A 13433-nucleotide genomic window follows, 5' to 3' on the forward strand; every position below is an offset into this window, starting at 1 on the left:
TCCTTCTCTAACATCTAGCTTGTCTCGGCTGCTCCCTGCTCTGGTGTGTGCCTTGCCTGGTGGCTGTTCTGGCCCAATACTCTGACCTACCTTTGTTTCTATCATGTCTCCAAGTGGGCCTGTCTTCTCTTAGAGCCCACAGGCCTGAGCCTCTACCCTGCAGGCCCTTTTGCCCTTTTTTTTCTTCAAACTCCCAGCCCCCTACCCCACCCCACCCCATCCCACCAGAGCCCGCATGCGGGGTAGCAGGAGCTGTCTTTCTCAGGAACAGCTAAGCCATGGGCAAGATTACATACCAGAGGAAACACTATTACAACCAGCACGAATCTTGAGCTTTTGGAGAGACTCTTGTCATCCCTGGCAGCGGAACACAGACACTCTCAGACTAAAGAGCATTGCGTATGCAGATGTGAGAAGAGGGTTTGTTTTCCAGAGGCTCCAGGTGCAAGTGAAGGAAGTCATCTGGGAACAGATTTGCTCTGACAACCCAGTTTCGTGGTGGCATTCACTGCCATTTTCAGCCTCTGACCGTAAAGTGTCCACTGTTTCTGAGGCAGCATGTGACTTCCTGCCCGTTTGTCGTTTTTTTTATAGGATGCAAGTGGGCCATGGAGAGCATCTTCCCCGGGTTTCATTCCCTTTTCTTTGAAGTTATCCCTCGTCGGGAAGATGCACTTTTAAGATGACCCCTTAAGAGAGTCTGCTCCAGTCACGGAGCCTCTAGTCTGAGTAGAACTCTCTCCCCCTTTGCTTTAACTTTAGGTCCCTAAACCGTTTTCTGGCCCCGTGAGACTGCACTCCTCCAATCCTAACTTGTCAACGTTGGACTTTGGAGAAGAGAAGAGTTACTCAGATGGTTCTGAAGCCTCGTCAGAATTCTCCAAGATGCAGGAGGACCTGTGCCACGTCGCCCACAAAGGTAGCCGAGTTTTCTTTCTTCCTAACACAGTTTGACGGAAACGCCTGACAACACAAAACTATAGCCATCATCTTTCAGGGCATAATAGTCTGTTCTAGAGCCAGTTTTGAGAGACCGTGGCCCAGGGACATGGATCTAGGCTGCCCCAAAACTCCCATGTTCCTAAGTGCAAACAGTTTAATGAAGTTTTACAGTTTCACCAAACAGGAAAGTCATAAGTCAAGGCAGGTTTAAAAGACATCAGGGGATACAGCAGAGAGGTGATTACGGAGAGGTGGCAGGGGGCTTTTCCACAGGCCCAAGATGCTATCTGATGACTTGTAAAGCTTTTGGGTTGGTGCAGATACGTGGTCTTTTAGTTAATTCCAAAAAGTGTTTTTTGTTAGTTTGTTGTTGTTGTTTTGTTTTGTTTTGTTTTCAGTCTATTAGTCACCAGATGTTAGTTCTAACACAGAGATGGGCAAGGGATGTTCAAGAGGGCTAGATTAGTTCTACATATAGGAATAATTAGTCTCTGGATCTGCAACAATCCAGTCTCTGCAATACCGGAGCTCTAACCAGTCAATGAGTCAGGAGTGCTCACTCATGTGTCCTGTGCACACCTGAGTCTGGGGGCTTCCTTGAAGAATCCGTCTCAGTAGGCTTTGTGTCTGCTCTCATAAGACTTTCATGAGCCTCATTCTCATTTAAGCCTTTGGCAGTAGAGATGTTACTACAAAGATTTTCTTTCTGACCTCTTGGCGGAGGCAGTGGGGGTGTGGGGTGTAGCTGGCAGAACTCAAGAGTTCAGCCAACTCTTCTGAGCACAGACTTTGTCCATTATCCTCACCTTCTAAACAAAACAGGGCAGCAAGTGCATGCTGGGCCTTACATGAACAGGCACTTAAGCATCTAAAGATGGCTTAGCGTGTATTAGAGAGATGACATGGAGCATGCCATATTAGAGTATGCCATGCTTTACAACTGGAGCATTCATTTGCTGTTGGTGGAATATAAATTGGTACTTTGGGGATTAATATGGCGTTATTCCATGTATTTCCAACCCCTACTGAGCAATTTCTCTGAAGAATCCATCTGTAGGAATTAACTAAAAATGTAAAAGCGTCAATTTTTTCATTATTCTTCATATCAAAACACAGAAATATGTCTTTGCCATCATTAACCGTTCCCAGAAATACAAATGATGCTGTGCCGAGGCCTTGTTGCTCGCCGTTAGAAGAGCACTCTCTTAATGGCGCCCCGACTCTTAGGAGCTGGATCTCTCATCCATGACTGGGGGCCATGGAAGATGGTGCTGTATTCTGCAACGTGGCCTCACAGTGTTGCATAAAACTAAACATGTACCTACCATAATCCCACCACAGTATCCTGAGCATGTAACCCGGGGTGGGGGTGGGGGGCAACTGTGCACCAGGTGTTTAGGGCAGGTTGGGGTTGTGGCTCAGCGGTAGAGCCTGTATTGTTAGCACCACAAAACCAAAATATTGCTAGTTAATTTATTTGTATTGGCCAAATACTAGAAGCAATTCAATATCCTTCAACAGATGAATAGCTAAAGAAACTACGGTATATCCATGCAATGGAATACTACTCAGCTCTAAAAAGGGAACAGACCATTGATATACATAGCAACCTAGATAGAGCTCAAAGACATTAGTGGAATGAAAATAAGCCGATTGCTATGGATTCGCTTTGGGAATGATAAAAGATGAAAGAGGAAATTAGTGGGTGCCAGAGTTTAGGAACAGCAGGGTGGGGGTGGGGGTGGGGGTGGGGATGAGGAGTATGGATGAAAATATACAGGGACCTTTGTGGTAATAGGGAGTTCTGTTTTCTGATCGAGGCACTGGTTCTAAGAGTTTTCCAGTGTGATGAGATCATGTTGCACATGATGTACATGATCTCATGTACAAGTGAGTGCATGCAGGTCCGAAGACATCTGGGCACACTCTGTTACTGTCGCATCTCCGTCCTGGGTGTGTATCGTACTGTGGTTAGTAGAGTGCTACCACTTGGAGAAATTGGGTACAGGGCACACGTAACCTCTTCTGTACTGATTGCAAATTCCTGCAAGTCCATAACAATTTCAAAGTAAAAATTACAAGCAACCATGACTAGGCTTGTGTATGATGACTCAGTGGGTAGGGTGGCTAGAAACAACCTAAATGTTCAACATGAAGAGGGGGGGGGGCGGGGATTGGACTTTTAATATAGCATAACCATGTAGTGGGTTATTTAGCATCTTATATTAAGTGCTACTGTCATGTGAGGTGTTTGCCAAGTACTTTGGAAGTACCATTTCATTAGAAACTTGAGAAACTTGAGTGGCTAGTGAAGTCTTCGCTGCCTGCATGGACACCTGAGGCTAGCAAGCCTCATGTGACAACAAGCCAAGAGCAAACAAACTCCAATATCTAGTTACAAAGTTAATAAGTTACAAAACAATATAAGGTATGACGTCATTTTAAAAAATAATAAACATATTGCTGGCATGTGTAAGTATACTAAAATGTCTAGCATGGTGCGGCATTATTTTAGTGGCAGAGATAGAAGTTCCAAGTGACCCCCCCCCCGTTGATCTTTCTTTTCAGCTTTTGTATCCTGACTATTATTGTTAAAGTGAAGATGGATTAAAAAGTATTCCGTGGCATTCCCGCCAGTGCCATCCTCTCCTAGCCAGCCCCAGATTTCTTTTCCGCTTCTTATTATTGCTTCCTACAGAGAGTACTCCCATGCCTCATATATGTATAATCTTGGCCTGACAAATCTAAATTCTATTTGGTTATGCGATTGATTGGTTATAAGGCAGCTGTATCATGCTTGTGACAGGTTGCCCCCCGATACTCCGTTGCCGGCCACCATGAGCATCTTGGTGTTTAGCAAAACTAATGCCCCATCCCCGTGAGAGCTGAAGCGTTACCTGGCCATTCCTTCAGAGCTCTTCAGATGCCTCGTGGATGTTCTTTAGAAGGTCCTTACAATGAGGACATTTTAGGGTTTGTGGGAGTAGGCTTTTTAAAAACACCATTACTCTTTAACACTGAGAACTGCCTACTTAAAGCTGAGGAGACACAGTGCCCTTCTCCCACAGGGAGACAGCAGGGTTTTACCTACACTGTGGAAGCTGCTTGTCAGCAGGGTAGAGGTCGCCATCCATCCTGAGTGTGTCCATTGATCCTTTCCCCCTGCAGTGGTCTCCTCCTCCTTGCAGGCCTGTAATGGGCCCCCCACCAGCTGTGCTGTTGGGTCTTTGTGAAGCCAGCAGGCTGCAGAGTTGCCACAGTTATCACGGAGGTCAGGGTTTGTGCTCTAAGAACAGAACAGGAAAACTGTTCAGCCAGAATCCTGTGGGCTTACGGACAGTGACGTTCACAGGGAGCCGAGCCGGCTGTCCTCCCGTCCCACGGCTCTCAGTTGTACTTGCGTAAACTCAATCTCCCCTCTCCCTTTCTACGCCTCCAAGGGGGCTCCGTGGAACAAGGACTGTGCACATGTCTACCCTGAGTCCCGGAGCCTTGCGTCCTTCCATATATCTGTACCCCCGGCTCAGCCATGGTGGCCTCTCTTCCTGCATGAGTCTTGTTTTGTTACAGATGCTGCCTGCTGTCTTGTGACTGCATCACGGCTCTCTGGACTGTTATTTTTGAAGCTGATGAGCTAAAGTTGACATGCCATTGATATGCCATAACCTGTGTGCCATTAACATGGCCGATCGCGTGATAGGCAGCCAGCAGAGAGACCCAACCGGGTTGTAAAAGTTCTTTGTCCATTCATTTTTAGGCAGACATGGGACTGTTCCTCACGGTTCTGTCATTTTTAGGCAGACATGGAACTGTTCCTCACGGTTCTGTCATTTTTAGGCAGACATGGAACTGTTCCTCGCGGTTCTGTATTGCTGGCTTTGTGTATGCCCACACCCTTTCACATAAGCAAGTGGAATAGAATATGCTAACCCTTAAAGTCAGAATTTTTTTTGCTGCATCCATTAGCTTGTACATTCCCCAAAATGTATTTAATCTGATTCTTAATTCATTGGATGGGTAAAAGACAGAACAAATTTTGTGCCTAAGAACACCTGGCAAGTGGTGTTGGCTATGCCTTCTTTGGTTTTGCACATGGAGCTATAGGTAGGAAGATTTCCCAGAAGTCCTGCAGTAAGGGAACATGTTGGTTTTGTTAAACTTTGATTTTCAATGTTATTTGGGAAACTCGCTACCAAGCCATGACCATCATGTCTGGCAGCAGACAGGCAGGCATAGTGCTGGAGCAGTAGCTGAAAGCTTACACCTTATCCACGGTCACCCAGCAGTGAACAATACTAGGTCACCTCCAGTGACCCCCTCCATGCCCCCCAACCCCCCCCCCCGCATGGCCACACCCCCTCCAATGAGGCCACACCCCTTCCAAGAAGGCCACACCCCATACTTCTTCCTAACAGTCCACCAGCTGGGAACCAATGTTTCAAATATACAAGCTCTTCTCATTCAAACCGCTACAGAAGAGACTATGTTCTGGCACAGGACGAGAAACAAACGTCCAGGAATCCTACTGATGAGTGAAACCCTTGTTTACAGATATGGAAACCAAGATGAGAACAAAGGCAAACTCTGTCTTCCTTTATGCCCTAAGTGTTAAAGATGGATTGAATGGTGGCTTTCTGAACTGTTTTGAGCTATGTAAGCCCTGAAGGAAAAGCTGAATTTGTCACAGGTGGTGCCACAAATCTGCACGACCTGAGGAAAGGGCAGCTCCTGTGTTGCTTGCAATTAGAATTCGCTGTAAGTTTCCTGAGCAATTGGCCTCACACACATGCTCAGTCAGAAGTGGGGTTATTTAGCAAAATTCACTAATGCATCTGAATCGGTTCAGATGGAACACTTGGTTAGGAAGTGTTGTACAGTGACGGGCACCATGGAAGGTTGAAGCTTAGACAGATCACAGGCTGTCAGCTCATCCCAGATAGTTTAGGAATGTTACTCTTTTGAAGATAATTCACATGGTTCCTGTTAAAGAGAAAGAAGGGCTGGAGAGATGGCTCCACTGCACAGATAATAAAGACCAAGTTCAGATTCCAGCGCCACAGAGATGCTGGGCGTGATCTCAGGTGACCCCAGCACCTAGCATAGAGACTGAAGGCTGCCTGAGCTTATGGCTTCCGAACTAGTGGAAAAGTCCCAAATAGACAAAACAAAACCTCAAGCTCCAGGTCCAATGAGCGATCACCCCCCAACCCCCACCCCCGCCAAGACAACGAGGTAGATAGAAAAGGATACTTCCTTTAGCATGCATACACACGAGCATGCGTGCGTGTGCGCGCACACACACTCTCACGGAACCCTGCTGTGTTGGGTCATGCATTCTCATATGCTTTCTCATTGTTTCCTTAAAGTACTGCAGATGCCGGCATTTCCCACAAGTTGAGTCCATTTAGGTTTGGGCTCATAAAGTCTGAGCCATAGCTAAGCAGCAGGGACTGAGTTGAAATCACATTTGCCTTACTACAGATATCTTCCCCCTGTGTGGTGAACGCATTCTTTCCTGAACTTAAGACACTGTGAAGGAGGGAGAGCAGGCAGAAGGAGATGTCCCGCTCATCTGACTGCCACAGATGGCTTCCCAGCCCAACGCCCCCAGAGCCTCTCCAACCTGAGGTGGTCGGAGCCTGTAGCAAGGGCAAAGGGAGGGGCCACGAGCCCACTGAGCAGTGCCTGTGGTGTCCATTCTGTGGCTGGAGCTGCTCCTAGGCTAGATGTGGATGGCAGGGCGTTCCTGTAATCCCAGGGCTTGGGAGGGCTTGAGACCAGGCCAAGCTGGCAAGAGTCCATATCCATCCCTCTTCCAAAAAGAGCCCAAGCTGTGCCCTAGACCAGCAAGGGTGAGGACAGGCCAGTAAAGAGATTTAAAGGCAAGTTCTGTGGCTGCCTTCTGATATTTGCCCTCCCCATGAAGACAAGCAGATGTGCGAGATGATGGAGAGGGACAGAGGCAAGCCTTGCATAGCCGCAGCAGGTCTGAGAGCCTTGGCTGCCAGGTGGGACCTGACTAGCATGGGCTAACCTGGGCTAACCACCATTTGGCAAGGGTATGGGGGCTGGAGGGTGGGCCATACTCTGGGTGGGTGACTTCAGCTACCTTAGAGGTTCTCTCTGTAGCTCTGTGCATCTTGGACTTTCCTGTGTGTCATTGCTAATGTAAACATACCCATAGATGCAGTATACTCATTTAGGTATGTTTTTTAAGCTTTTTATTTATCTCTAATGAATTGAAGTTGACCCTAGAAATTTATTGCTACGATGAACACCACGACCACAAAGGAAGTTGGGAGGAAGAGAGTTTATTCAGCTTACACTTCCACAGCACTGTTCATTATTGAAGGAAGTCAGGACAGGAACTGAAACAGGACAGGATCCTGGAGGCAGGAGCTGATGTAGAAGCCATGGAAGGGTCCTGCTTACTGGCTGGGTTCACATGGCTCGCTCACCCTGCTTTCTTATAGAACCCTGGACCACCAGCCCAGTGGTGGCCCCACCCACAGTGGGCTGGACCATTCCTTACCAATCACTAAATAAGAAAACGGCTTGCCGCTGGATCTTGGCAAGGCATTTTTCTCAATTGTGGTTCCCTCCTTTCAGAGAACTCTAGCTTGTGTCAAGTTGATGTAAGACTAGGCAGCCAGCAGTGTCCAGCAATGTAACTACGGTCTCCCAGGATCAGCCTCTAGCTATTGCTCTGGGACGGATGGATCATGAGTTGGCCAAGACTGACCACTTCAGTATCCTCTGACTGAGTCTAAGGCTGTTTAAGGAATTTAACCAAGTGTGGTAGAACACACTGGTAGTCTCAATATCTGGAAGTTGGAGGCAAGAGGAACACACATTTGAGGTCAACTTGGGCTATGTAGTGAGACCCTGTTTCAACACACACACACACACATACACACACACACACACACACACACACACACACACACACACACACATACAAACACAGGACCTGGTTTTCTAATCCTCTAGGAAGAGGATTTTGTATCTGACAATGAAATATGACTGTATATGGGTTTCTTGTTGTTAGTTTGTGTCTGTGTCATCTTACATTACCCATCTCTTTTTCTGAAGATGAGGGAACCGGTGACCGAAGAGCTTTGCTCTTTCTGGGAAAGCACTCTGCTGCTGAGCTCTCTTGCTAGCTCTCCTAGCTGTATACTTTGAACCACGCCCACCCTGTCCCTTTAAAAAGCATAAAAAGGAACGGTCTAGTTGGGTAGAAAGCAAGCCTCACCTGGCTTCTGGAAGGCAAAAAACAGTTGTGCTAGGAAAGCAGAGCCAGCCAGGGGCATGCTCATGGGGTCTGGAAAAAGAAATGTGCCCATGGGAAGGAAGAATTCCCCAGGGATCCACTGGGACAGCTGTGGGCATCCTGGGGCGGCGCTGAGGGGAGATGCCTAACCAGGCATAAAACACAGTGAGGTCCCTGTGTAGCCCGCTGTCCTCCGCAAGCGCTGGCCGGTCCTCATTCCTATGGTGTCTGCCCTAAGTGCATTTCTTTATAATCACCATCCTGGTAAGAGCTGAGTCTCACACTTTTACTCCTATTGCCCCCGAGTTCACTCTCGTTCATCTTCTTTCCTTTTCTTTTTAAAAATTGGTTATTTGGGAATCTCACATCATGCACCCTGATCACACTCACCGCCCAGTCTTCCCATGTCCACTCCTCACCTCTAGCTAACCCCTCAGAAGAAAACTGGATAAAGCAAGCCTATTTTGTGTTGTTCATATACTCACTGGAGCATAGTCAAATACCTAGTGGTCAGCCCCGGCAAGGGTGGTGAGCCTTTCTTTGTCGGCATCCACGCCAGAAGCCATCAACCGAGGAGAGCCGTGCATAGGCTAGTGAGGGGCAGGGCTAGCTCTCCTATGTCCATGGACGTTAACATGGCTTCAGGCAGCAGCCCAGACCAGGGCCATCCACATGGACTTCAGTGGTAACATGGCCACAGACATCAATATGGCCCCCAGCTGTATGAGGGCCACCAACCCGCTCATTGCCCTGAGAAGCTGCATGGACCACAGACTTCAACATAGCCTCAGGCCAAGATGGCTCCCAAGGCAGCAAAGCCAAGGGACATCACCAAGTCAGTAGCACAGACTGCGTATGTCCACATGGATCACAGGCTTCATTGCACTGTGGAGCTGCAGCTTAGCCCGAAGATACCAACATGGCCTCCGGTGGTTTTGCGGACCACAGTGGTCCCTCAAGGAGGTTCAATCCAGAGAGTGGTCCTTTCTGCATCTTGGGCTTCCACCATTGTTACCCAGACCCAGGGGAATCCTGTAGCCAGGCAGTAGGCTCAGGGTCTGAGTCAGCATCTGTGTAAGTTTCAGGCTGGTTTATGCCATCCGTCATCTCTTTCAGGCAATAGGAGCATGTCTACCTGCCCTCTCTCTGACCTGTCACACCATCCCGTCTCCAGTTCTGCCTCTCTCTCCATGGGGCCCATACAACTCTTGATTTCTCTTTCCAACTTCGCCATCACCCGTTTGTTTGTTTGTTGGTTGGTTGGTTTTTCGAGACAGGGTTTCTCTGTGTAGCCTTGGCTGTCCTGGACTCGCTTTGTAGACCAGGCTGGCCTCGAACTCACAGCGATCCACCTGCCTCTGCCTCCCGAGTGCTGGGATTAAAGGTCTGCGCCACCACGCCATTTGTTTATTGTAGTGATGCCCGGGCTTCAAGACAAACGTAGCCTCTCATGCATCTCTTTCATCATCAACATCTTAACTGTTATCCTTGGGTCAAGGACTTGGCTTGCGTTGTCTCATCTAACTCTTATTACAGGCTGTAAAGTAAATGCTAGCAGTATCTCCGTTCAGGGTTCAGGCACATCAGATACTTTCCAAAGGTCATAGAATTAATAGTGATGGACCCCTCCCTTCTGGTCATAGAAGCAGCATCATAGCATATAGGTTCACATGCGTGTGTATGTGTGTGTGTGTGTGTAAATTGCTTGTTTGTATTAGGATATTATGAAGACTCTCTGGGTCTTTCACTAAGCACCCCGGCCCCTCAGACAGTCAGCGACAGTATGTAGCGACAGCGGACAGTCTTCCCTCTTGCTGGTAAATGGAGGGGAGGCAGGTTAGCAGTGAGTATTTAGTTTCTGTTATTGAATAGGCCATTCTTGGATAACAGTGCCTCTGGAAATGCAAGCCTGTGAAATTTAATAAAATCCCGGGTCACTGGAGAAGCCTGTCTGGGTCCCTTCCTCCTCCTGCCCCTTCTGTAACAAGCTGCGATGGAAGAGAATGGGAAAGCGTATCTAGTGTGGTGTCTGTGATCGCACTTTAGGGAGCCATTCCCTCGTCCCTGGAAGTAACTTTTGTACCCTATGTGATATCTCTCTCTCTCTTTCTTTCTCTCTCTCTCTCTCTCTCTCTCTCTCTCTCTCTCTCTCTGCCCCCTCCCTCTCCCTCTCTGCCTCCCTCCCTCCTTTTCCCCCTCCCTCCCCCTCTCTTTCTCTCTGTGCATGTCTGTGTAGGTGTGCATGTTTGTGTATGTGTGCATGTGCATGCCACAGCTCATGTGTTTGTTTGTGTGTGTGTGTGTGTGTATGTGTGTGTGTGTCTCCTCGCTTCTACTATGTTCGAGACAGGGTTTCTTTGTTCCCTCTGTGTATGCCAATTTTTCTGGCCCGCGAGCTTCTGGGGGTTCCGTCCCCACTGTGGGCACTGGGATTGCAGAGTGCAGTGCTGCGCCAGCTTTACACCAGGCCTGGGCACTCTAACGCAGGTCCTCACGCTTGCTCGGCTTTACCCCCGGCCATCACCCCAGCCCTTGGCTCAGGTCTTGAAAACTCCAGTCTGGGCATTTAACTGATTCTGCTTCTAAGTTCTCACTGGACCTGAAAGCTCCCAGAGTGAGCCAAGTGGCTGAATGCTAAAATCGAGGGTGGAGATGCTAGTGCAGTCAGAGAAACCTAAAGAAATGGGGTGACACCTTATTTTGAGATCATTTCAACCTTACAGGAAAGCTGCAAGAGTAGACGAGAGAACTCCATAAACCCACCACCCAGGTTTTTTTTTTTAAACTATTATTCATCCCCAATCTCTTTCTACACTCATGCTTTTATTTTTCTGAAAAAATTTGAGCATGGGATTCCTGTATCATGCGTGCTGTTCTTTGAGGAGTTATGCTTTAGTGGATATACTGGGCACAATGCAGTTCTCTAACTCAGGCCATGTCACTAGGCAATGACACTTTCGTGTCTCATTCACGATGTCAACTTCTGAAAAATGTCTTTTAAATGATATTTAAAAGAATCATTCTCCCGCCGGGTACAGGCTCTGGCCCACGGCCATACGTTGTGCTTTGCTGTCCTGTTTCTTCAGCCTGGTTTAAGTGGGGGCGATTTTTTTTCCCATAAAGTTGATACCTTTTGATGCCTTTGAAGAGTACAGGCCAGTTTTAAAATATAGAATGTTCTCTTACCTGTGGTTCTCATGATCAAATCCAGGTTGCTCATCCCTGACTGGCCTTCAGCACAGCATGACTGTTCCAAGGCACTGCAGATGTCGGGACCCAGCGTCCGCCTGCCTCTCACACTGGTGGTTGGTTTTGACCACCTGTTTGGGGCGTGGTCTCTTCTTTTCTGCTACAGTGATAGTATATTTTCCTGATAGCCAGTGAGCCTTGCTCTTAAGCTGTTTCTAGCCTTGAGGGACATAAAACTGAGTAGTGGCGATCACAGACCTCCGAGTCATGATGTCGTGGAATGCCTTGGCAGGCACAGGCCGTACAACTGACAAGTGCATGTAAATGTTAAGAGATTCTGTTTTTCCATGTAGTTTTAGGTCCACAGAAAAATTGAGCCACAGTTTCCTACTCACGTGGGCCCCTCCCACCGTCAGCCTCTCCCACACAGGATTAGGGAAGGCTCACAGTAACCAACCTATGTCGCTACATGTCGCTGGAGCCTGTAAATCTCCATTAGGTTGCTCCCGCATAGTCAATATATATATATATATATATTTTTTTTTAAATCAGCATGGAATATGTGGTTGTCGAATGCAAAATACTTTGCTAACTTCTTGTGTTAAGAAGTGCAGTTTTCTGCATTTTGTTTTTAATTATGCCTCTTCTTTTGTTCCTTCTTGTAATGATTATATCTTTATAGTTTACTTCGCTTTAAGGTCGGCTTTTAATAGCGTATCTGCTGAGAGGGAGAAGCTGAAACAGCTGATGGAGCTGGACACCTCCTCCTCCTCCCCTTCTGCTCAGGTCGTCGGCTTGAAGCACGCTCTGGCATCCGTAAGTTGCACGTCTTTGTCGTCTCGTCAACGTCTGCAAATGTGGCCAGGCTTGTGAATTACTAATACTTTCCATTTCCGTGGTTGCATCGAAAATTGATGATTTTCATGGTCGAGTTGAGTCTTGGGGGAGAGAAAGCAAGCAAATTATCCAAATTGTATTCAAGCCTTTCTTTAGACTTAAGTATTTAAAATAGTCCCAAACCATAGTAGCTAGGGTTTTCTTAAATGCTCGGCTCTGTGGGTTTGATTTCTTCCAACTTACCTGAACTTTTCTCTTTCTGTAGAACTTTTATTGTATGTCTGTGTGGGAGTCTTGCTGATACTCGTTGGCTAATGCCTAACAGAGTTTGACATTTGGGAGATTTTGTGGCTCTAAGGCCTCATAGGTTTAGATCAACTTAATAAATAGCAGGTGGCAGTGAGAGCTTACCAACGTACACATTTTCTCTCCTGCACAGTGCTGACCCTGCTTAATGCTCTTCCAAATACGTGAATGCTATTTTATTTGATCAAATAGCGCAAAACGTTTAGCTTTGAATTGACTTTCAGGTGGTCATGCATCTTCAAACAGAAAAACCAGCGCCATGGCCCCAGATGAGTGTCAGCAAGCCAGTATGGCTCATGCTCCTTTTCCTGCTCGGCATCAATTTGTTGGTCAGGATGGCTGGGCTCCGTTCCTGCACTGAGTCCTGATGCTATCCGAGCAGCTGAAGGTGTCTGACACTTCAGCCTGGCCTATCAAGAAGCCAGAGAACTTTGGGAACAACGTCTGCCTTTGCTCTTTCCCCCTCACTCGTGGTTTGGAATCCCTGCTTTAAGAAGAGCTAAAATGAGTGCATATGTGGGGTGACTATCTAAAATCCCCCTGACTTGTATTCGCGTCAGCGGGATAAATGAACCTTAGGACCATGTGACCAGAAGCCAATATAAGCACTGGGGAGGGGGGGGAGTCCATTCGTGTTTTATCTTGGACGTGCTGCTGAGAAAAGTAATGCTACCGATGTTACTGTTAATTAATTACTGTTACAACGTACTGTGAATGACAAAGCTCGGCTGGTAGCACACAGTACTTGCTGGGGGTATTTCAGATACTTTGATTCAGTGGCAATTCCAGTATGCTCTCTTTTTGGCTTGGTTTGGTTTTGGAGACAGGATCTCATATAGCCCAGGCTGGCTCCATGTAGTCATGTGGTCCCTGCCTCCACCTCCCA

At 47.5% G+C, this 13433-nt stretch overlaps 1 protein-coding gene across 6 annotated transcripts in view; it reads left to right on the forward strand.

Annotated features, from left to right (window-relative positions):
• OSBPL3 (oxysterol binding protein like 3) overlaps positions 1–13433 on the forward strand; it is a 184615-nt gene that overhangs the window by 125014 nt on the left and 46168 nt on the right. For all 6 annotated transcript variants that reach the window (XM_084787333.1, XM_084787334.1, XM_084787335.1 and 3 more), the window contains 2 exons: positions 763–919; positions 12087–12220. In XM_084787333.1, coding sequence (XP_084643459.1) covers positions 763–919; positions 12087–12220 — 291 coding nt within the window. The remainder of the gene's footprint in view (positions 1–762; positions 920–12086; positions 12221–13433) is intronic.

This window comes from Acomys minous (genome assembly GCF_964271855.1).
Source record: "Acomys minous genome assembly, chromosome: 6".
Taxonomy (NCBI): domain Eukaryota; kingdom Metazoa; phylum Chordata; class Mammalia; order Rodentia; family Muridae; genus Acomys; species Acomys minous.